Raw genomic sequence first — 9320 nt, 5'->3', positions numbered from 1 at the left:
CGAATCCCTCCACACACCGGTAGTCGTACGAACACAACACACGGTTCGTCTGCGGGTCGATCTGATCGATGCCGCCCGGAGTCACTTCCAGACACACACTCTTCCTCGCGTCGCTCCAGTGGTGCTTGAAGCAGTTGTAGCGCTGAGGACACACACACACACACACACTGACAGCATGAACACAGCTAGAGGAGCTACAGAAGGGGAAGGACATCAGTAAAGCTCTGGCGGACGGGGAGGGTTTCTCATGTGTGAGTCTGTACAGTTTTTTGTTACTTTATATTTTATTTACCTTTAAATTACTAGATTTGATCAATAAATAATAAATAAATAAATAGTAGTTTAAGCACATTACTCACATTCGTTCAACTTAAATTCAAAATAACTCAATTGTATGCTCTAAATATCTTACATTGAGTGTCTTTGTCGACCTCTTGTGGAAAAAAACTAATATAACATGATATTTCATGACTCTAGATGGCGCTATAGCTCTATATGAGCTGTTCCTCTGGGTCAGAGTCAGTTCTCTTCAGTCTGCATTCAGATACACATGTAGACATTATAAAACAATTTCTTGGTAAAGTTTTAGCATTTTTAGTCTGAATTTTGAGCATTTTTAGGTTTTTCTATGTGTACTGAAGCATTCCTCACATTCTATTCATTCCTAAGGGGGTCAGATTAACCAGCGAGGGAAGGATGTGTTACTTTTTTAAACTTCAACCACAAAACTCCTCGAATCCATTTAACTCCTCAATCCCTCAATTGAAATTTTTTTTTAAAAAGAGTTTCGGGTCAAAACGCCCCGAGGGAAGGACGAGTGCACGGCAGCGCAGTGATAAACTCGAGCGATGTTACGCTGTACAGTTATGATGTCACAGTCACCTGACTGTGAACTGAGCCGTAAACAAAGGTCATGTGCTTGGAATCAAATGAATAAATAGTTATAATAGATATAACTATATAGCTGTAGTTTAAATGGTTTTGCATTTGATCTTTCAAAGTGATGGATGTCATTTTAGCAGAAATAAGTTAGCCCAAACTGATTAGTTCTGCAATATCTAACTTATAAATATTTTATAATATTTTAAAAACACCATAATAACCCATTTAAAAAAAATAATTCTTCTTTTTCCTCTTACCAGCTGGCGCTCGCTGTAGTGGAGCGCTGACGTCATGTTATTCATCTAAACAGTTTCCAGCATTACAGTAATAAAAGTGTCCAGATTTCAAATGTGATCACTACCTTGAAGTGCAACAGTTACCGTACGGTGCCTGGCAGGGGTCAAAAAGCACTTAGAAAATGACTTTTGGATTCATCCCCTCTCATAAACTTGGATAGCAATTGCACGACCTTGGTGTGTGTCAAAGAATCTGTGTGTGATCGGCTGGGGATTGTGACGCAGGTGAGGGAGAAAACACTGTTTACATGTAAAGATGAATTTCTGTGTGAAACGGCATCATTTCTCACAGCGTTTGCCGACAGCATCAGAAGGGATTATACTCACTCTCCCGGTGATCTTTCCCTCGGAGAAGTCCGTTCTGAATCTCTGAGGAGCAGACAGAGACAACATCAGCATTACAGGTCAGTGTGAAGAAGAGCGAGGGATGAAGAGGAGTGATGTAGTGATGATGAAGAGGATGAGGAGTGATGTAGTGATGAAGAGAGAAGAGGATGATGAAGAGGAGTGATGAAGAGTGATGTAGTGATGAAGAGGAGTGATGTAGTGATGATGAAGAGGATGAGGAGTGATGTAGTGATGAGGAGGAGTGATGAAGAGGAGTGATGTAGTGATGATGAAGAGGATGAGGAGTGATGTAGTGATGAGGAGTGATGAAGAGGAGTGATGTAGTGATGAAGAGGAGTAATGAAGTGATGAAGAGGAGTAATGAAGTGATGAAGAGGAGTGATGTAGTGATGAAGAGGAGAGATGTAGTGATGAAGAGTGATGAAGAGGAGTAATGAAGTGATGAAGAGGAGTAATGAAGTGATGAAGAGGAGTGATGTAGTGATGAAGAGGAGTAATGAAGTGATGAAGAGGAGTGATGTAGTGATGAAGAGGAGAGATGTAGTGATGAAGAGGAGTGATGAAGTGATGAAGAGGAGTGATGTAGTGATGAAGAGGAGTGATGTAGTGATGAAGAGGAGTGATGTAGTGATGAAGAGGAGTAATGAAGTGATGAAGAGGAGTGATGTAGTGATGAAGAGGAGAGATGTAGTGATGAAGAGGAGTGATGAAGTGATGAAGAGGAGTGATGTAGTGATGAAGAGGAATGATGTAGTGATGAAGAGGAGTGATGTAGTGATGAAGAGGAGTAATGAAGTGATGATGAGGAGTGATGTAGTGAGGAGTGATGTAGTGAGGAGTGATGTAGTGAGGAGTGATGTAGTGAGGAGTGATGTAGTGAGGAGTGATGGAGAGGAGTGATGTAGTGATGAAGAGGAGTAATGAAGTGATGAAGAGGAGTGATGTAGTGAGGAGTGATGGAGAGGAGTGATGTAGTGATGAAGAGGAGTGATGTAGTGATGAAGAGGAGTGATGTAGTGATGAAGAGGAGTGATGTAGTGATGAAGAGGAGTAATGAAGTGATGAAGAGGAGTGATGTAGTGAGGAGTGATGTAGTGAGGAGTGATGGAGAGGAGTGATGTAGTGATGAAGAGGAGTGATGAGGAGTGATGAGGAGGAGTGATGAGGAGGAGTGATGAAGAGGAGTAATGAAGAGGAGTAATGAAGAGGAGTAATGAAGTGATGAAGAGAAGTGATGAGGAGGAGTGATGAGGAGTAATGAAATGATGAAGAGGAGTGATGTAGTTATGAAGAGGAGTGATGTAGTGATGAAGAGGAGTGATGAGGAGTGATGAAGAGGAGTGATGATGAAGTGATGAAGAGGAGTGATGTAGTGATGAAGAGGAGTGATGAAGAGGAGTGACGATGAAGAGGAGGAGTAATGAAGTGATGAAGAGGAGTGATGATGAAGTGATGAAGAGTACAGCTGTCTCACCAGGGCTTCGGTCAGGAGCTCTGTCCGGTGTTCGGTGGAGAACTTCAGCGTCTCCGACTTCTTCCCGCTGCCCTTCCGAAAGGTGAGATTAAACTCTGAGCCCTGACCTTTCCCAGCCGGAGCGAGGCCACAGATGTCCCCATACGGCCACTGCGCACACCACAGAGGTTATGTTTGCATAATAACAGTTGCTGATGAATAATAAACAAATAATAATATTAATGATGATAATAATAATAAAGAAGAATTATCAGTATTACTATTATTAACACTAATACTATGAAAACAAGAAATATAATTTTATCTATGTTGCTGATGACAATAATAATAATAAAAAACGAAAACACAATATTAATATAAAATCAATAATAATAATATTATTAATAATACATTATTATCATTAATTGGCTGATTTTTTAATAACTGTATTGTAATTATGATGTGAAGCATAGCTGTAATCATCAGTACCTGGTTTGTAACCTCTAAAGTGGTGGGATTGTATGTGGTGATGCCATGAGTCCCGACGGAAAACACACGCTTGTACCTGAAGAAACACACACACACACACACACACACACACACACACATATTACAGGCTTTTCTGCATCAAACTTCATAGTGAAACAACCGTTTATAATAATGATAGTGTCATCTGTCTAATCCAGCAGCTCCTGTCCTACAGAATACATAAGAATAATCTGAGTTCAGTGTGTGTGTGTGTGTGTGTGTGTGTGTGTGTGTGTGTGTGTGTGTGTGTGTGAGAGAGAGAGATGTTTGAAACCCTATTCAAAGCACATTTCTGTAAATCTGTTTCAGTCTGACTGGATTTCACGTCGCTTTTCTTTCTCACGCACGTAAAATGTAAACATGGCAGACGTTGCTGAAGGAAAGATGCTGAAAGATGTTGTGTTGTTGTGAAATACAGCAGAAACTACAATATACTGCAATACACAGTCATCTGATCCACACACTCATCAGAACACACTCTTCAGATCACACACACTCATCATCGGATCTTAATCATCAGATGTTGGTGTGAACGGGCATTAATACTAGTTTATCAGACTAGTTTATTTATCAGACTAGTTTATTTATCAGACTAGTGTATCAGACTAGTTTGTTTATCAGACTAGTTTATCAGACTAGTTTTAGACTACTAGTTTATCAGACTACTAGTTTATCAGACTACTAGTTTATCAGACTAGTTTATCAGACTAGTTTATTATACTAGTTTCTCAGACTAGTTTATTTATCAGACTAGTGTATCAGACTAGTTTATCAGACTAGTTTTAGACTACTAGTTTATCAGACTACTAGTTTATTATACTAGTTTCTCAGACTACTAGTTTATCAGACTACTAGTTTATCAGACTAGTTTATTATACTAGTTTCTCAGACTAGTTTATCAGACTAGTTTATTTATCAGACTAGTGTATCAGACTAGTTTATCAGACTAGTTTTAGACTACTAGTTTATCAGACTACTAGTTTATTATACTAGTTTCTCAGACTACTAGTTTATCAGACTAGTTTATAATACTAGTTTCTCAGACTAGTTTATCAGACTAGTTTATTTATCAGACTAGTGTATCAGACTAGTTTATTAGACTAGTTTATCAGACTAGTTTTAGACTACTAGTTTATCAGACTACTAGTTTATTATACTAGTTTCTCAGACTACTAGTTTATCAGACTACTAGTTTATCAGACTAATTTATTATACTAGTTTCTCAGACTACTAGTTTATCAGACTACTAGTTTATCAGACTACTAGTTTATTATACTAGTTTATCAGACTAGTTTATTTATCAGACTAGTGTATCAGACTAGTTTTAGACTACTAGTTTATCAGACTACTAGTTTATCAGACTAGTTTATTATACTAGTTTCTCAGACTAGTTTATGTATCAGACTAGTTTATCAGACTAGTTTCAGACTACTAGTTTATCAGACTAGTTTTAGACTACTAATTTATCAGACTAGTTTATCAGACCACTAGTTTATCAGACTAGTTTATTATACTAGTTTCTCAGACTAGTACTAGTGTATCAGACTAGTTTTTCAGACTAGTTTATCAGACTAGTTTTAGACTACTAGTTTATCAGACTACTAGTTTATCAGACTAGTTTATTATACTAGTTTCTCAGACTAGTTTATTTATCAGACTAGTTTATCAGACTAGTTTATTTATCAGACTAGTTTATCAGACTACTAGTTTATCAGACTAGTTTTAGACTACTAGTTTATCAGACTAGTTTATCAGACTACTAGTTTATCAGACTACTTGTTTATCAGACTAGATTATCAGACTAGTTTATTTGACTACTAGTTTATCGGACTAGTTTATTTATCAGACTAGTTTATTATACTAGTTTATCAGACTAGTTTATCAGACTAGTTTATTTATCAGACTAGTGTATCAGACTAGTTTATTAGACTAGTTTATCAGACTAGTTTTAGACTACTAGTTTATCAGACTACTAGTTTCTCAGACTACTAGTTTATCAGACTACTAGTTTATCAGACTAATTTATTATACTAGTTCCTCAGACTACTAGTTTATCAGACTACTAGTTTATCAGACTACTAGTTTATTATACTAGTTTATCAGACTAGTTTATTTATCAGACTAGTGTATCAGACTAGTTTTAGACTACTAGTTTATCAGACTACTAGTTTATCAGACTAGTTTATTATACTAGTTTCTCAGACTAGTTTATGTATCAGACTAGTTTATCAGACTAGTTTCAGACTACTAGTTTATCAGACTAGTTTTAGACTACTAATTTATCAGACTAGTTTATCAGACCACTAGTTTATCAGACTAGTTTATTATACTAGTTTCTCAGACTAGTACTAGTGTATCAGACTAGTTTTTCAGACTAGTTTATCAGACTAGTTTTAGACTACTAGTTTATCAGACTACTAGTTTATCAGACTAGTTTATTATACTAGTTTCTCAGACTAGTTTATTTATCAGACTAGTTTATCAGACTAGTTTATTTATCAGACTAGTTTATCAGACTACTAGTTTATCAGACTAGTTTTAGACTACTAGTTTATCAGACTAGTTTATCAGACTACTAGTTTATCAGACTACTTGTTTATCAGACTAGATTATCAGACTAGTTTATTTGACTACTAGTTTATCAGACTAGTTTATTTATCAGACTAGTTTATTATACTAGTTTATCAGACTAGTTTATCAGACTAGTTTATCAGACTAGTTTATTTATCAGACTAGTGTATCAGACTAGTTTATTAGACTAGTTTATCAGACTAGTTTTAGACTACTAGTTTATCAGACTACTAGTTTCTCAGACTACTAGTTTATCAGACTACTAGTTTATCAGACTAGTTTATTATACTAGTTTCTCAGACTACTAGTTTATCAGACTACTAGTTTATCAGACTACTAGTTTATTATACTAGTTTATCAGACTAGTTTATTTATCAGACTAGTGTATCAGACTAGTTTTAGACTACTAGTTTATCAGACTACTAGTTTATCAGACTAGTTTATTATACTAGTTTCTCAGACTAGTTTATTTATCAGACTAGTTTATCAGACTAGTTTATTTATCAGACTAGTTTATCAGACTACTAGTTTATCAGACTAGTTTTAGACTACTAGTTTATCAGACTAGTTTATCAGACTACTAGTTTATCAGACTACTTGTTTATCAGACTAGATTATCAGACTAGTTTATTTGACTACTAGTTTATCAGACTAGTTTATTATACTAGTTTCTCAGACTAGTTTATTTATCAGACTAGTTTATCAGACTAGTTTATTTATCAGACTAGTTTATCAGACTACTAGTTTATCAGACTAGTTTTAGACTACTAGTTTATCAGACTAGTTTATCAGACTACTAGTTTATCAGACTACTTGTTTATCAGACTAGATTATCAGACTAGTTTATTTGACTACTAGTTTATCAGACTAGTTTATTTATCAGACTAGTTTATTATACTAGTTTATCAGACTAGTTTATCAGACTAGTTTATCAGACTAGTTTATTTATCAGACTAGTGTATCAGACTAGTTTATTAGACTAGTTTATCAGACTAGTTTTAGACTACTAGTTTATCAGACTACTAGTTTCTCAGACTACTAGTTTATCAGACTACTAGTTTATCAGACTAGTTTATTATACTAGTTTCTCAGACTACTAGTTTATCAGACTACTAGTTTATCAGACTACTAGTTTATTATACTAGTTTATCAGACTAGTTTATTTATCAGACTAGTGTATCAGACTAGTTTTAGACTACTAGTTTATCAGACTACTAGTTTATCAGACTAGTTTATTATACTAGTTTCTCAGACTAGTTTATTTATCAGACTAGTTTATCAGACTAGTTTATTTATCAGACTAGTTTATCAGACTACTAGTTTATCAGACTAGTTTTAGACTACTAGTTTATCAGACTAGTTTATCAGACTACTAGTTTATCAGACTACTTGTTTATCAGACTAGATTATCAGACTAGTTTATTTGACTACTAGTTTATCAGACTAGTTTATTTATCAGACTAGTTTATTATACTAGTTTCTCAGACTAGTTTATCAGACTAGTTTATTTATCAGACTAGTGTATCAGACTAGTTTATTAGACTAGTTTATCAGACTAGTTTTAGACTACTAGTTTATCAGACTACTAGTTTATTATACTAGTTTCTCAGACTACTAGTTTATCAGACTACTAGTTTATCAGACTAGTTTATTATACTAGTTTCTCAGACTACTAGTTTATCAGACTACTAGTTTATCAGACTACTAGTTTATTATACTAGTTTATCAGACTAGTTTATTTATCAGACTAGTGTATCAGACTAGTTTTAGACTACTAGTTTATCAGACTACTAGTTTATCAGACTAGTTTATTATACTAGTTTCTCAGACTAGTTTATGTATCAGACTAGTTTATCAGACTAGTTTCAGACTACTAGTTTATCAGACTAGTTTTAGACTACTAATTTATCAGACTAGTTTATCAGACCACTAGTTTATCAGACTAGTTTATTATACTAGTTTCTCAGACTAGTACTAGTGTATCAGACTAGTTTTTCAGACTAGTTTATCAGACTAGTTTTAGACTACTAGTTTATCAGACTACTAGTTTATCAGACTAGTTTATTATACTAGTTTCTCAGACTAGTTTATTTATCAGACTAGTTTATCAGACTAGTTTATTTATCAGACTAGTTTATCAGACTACTAGTTTATCAGACTAGTTTTAGACTACTAGTTTATCAGACTAGTTTATCAGACTACTAGTTTATCAGACTACTTGTTTATCAGACTAGATTATCAGACTAGTTTATTTGACTACTAGTTTATCAGACTAGTTTATTTATCAGACTAGTTTATTATACTAGTTTATCAGACTAGTTTATCAGACTAGTAGTTTATCAGACTAGTTTATCAGACTAGTTTATTTATCAGACTAGTTTATCAGACTAGTTTATCAGACTAGTTTTAGACTACTAGTTTATCAGACTAGTTTATCAGACTAGTTTATCAGACTACTAGTTTTTCAGACTAGTTTATTAGACTACTACTTTATCAGACTACTAGTTTCTCAGACTAGTTTATTTATCAGACTAGTTTATCAGACAACTAGTTTATCAGACTACTAATTATCAGACTAGTTTATCAGACTACTAGTTTATCAGACTAGTTTATCAGACTCGTTTATTATGAGACTAGTTTATTATCAGACTAGTTTATTATCAGACAGTCTTCACTTGGACTGACAGTGTGTGAATGCCTTCTATGGGAACTAAAGTAATCCTGTACCGGCCCTGAACACGAACACACACACACACTGATGAACACAGAGATGCTTGATGAGGAGCACGTGTGACAAAAACATTATAAAAGCACAAGAGAGAAAAAATTATACTAGTTTATCAGACTACTTGTTTATCAGACTAGTTTATCAGACTACTAGTTTATCAGACTAGTTTATTTATCAGACTAGTTTATCAGACTAGTTTATTATACTTGTTTATCAGACTAGTTTATCAGACTAGTTTTAGACTACTAGTTTTTCAGACTAGTTTATTAGACTACTAGTTTATCAGACTAGTTTATCAGACTACTAGTTTCTCAGACTAGTTTATCAGACTACTAGTTTCTCAGACTAGTTTATCAGACTACTAGTATCTCAGACTAGTTTATTTATCATACTAGTTTATCAGACTAGTTTATTTATCACACTAGTTTATCAGACTAGTTTACCAGACTAGTTTATATACTAGTTTATCAGACTACTTGTTTATCAGACTACTAGTTTATCAGACTAGTTTATC

General features: G+C 34.4%; 1 protein-coding gene across 3 annotated transcripts in view; it reads right to left on the bottom strand.

Annotated features, from left to right (window-relative positions):
• dnajc13 (DnaJ heat shock protein family (Hsp40) member C13) overlaps window positions 1–9320 on the bottom strand; it is a 113361-nt gene that overhangs the window by 80893 nt on the left and 23148 nt on the right. For all 3 annotated transcript variants that reach the window (XM_084102905.1, XM_084102903.1, XM_084102904.1), the window contains exons 3-6: window positions 3469–3544; window positions 3001–3150; window positions 1506–1547; window positions 1–142 (exon numbers count right to left, since the gene is read on the bottom strand). The exon at window positions 1–142 is cut by the window's left edge and continues 59 nt beyond it. In XM_084102905.1, the coding sequence (XP_083959031.1) occupies window positions 1–142; window positions 1506–1547; window positions 3001–3150; window positions 3469–3544 (410 nt within the window). The remainder of the gene's footprint in view (window positions 143–1505; window positions 1548–3000; window positions 3151–3468; window positions 3545–9320) is intronic.

This window comes from Abramis brama (assembly GCF_963993115.1).
Source record: "Abramis brama genome assembly, chromosome: 24".
Classification (NCBI taxonomy): domain Eukaryota; kingdom Metazoa; phylum Chordata; class Actinopteri; order Cypriniformes; family Leuciscidae; genus Abramis; species Abramis brama.
Note: the sequence above shows the minus strand (reverse complement) of the source record. Positions and strands in the feature narration are given on the sequence as shown.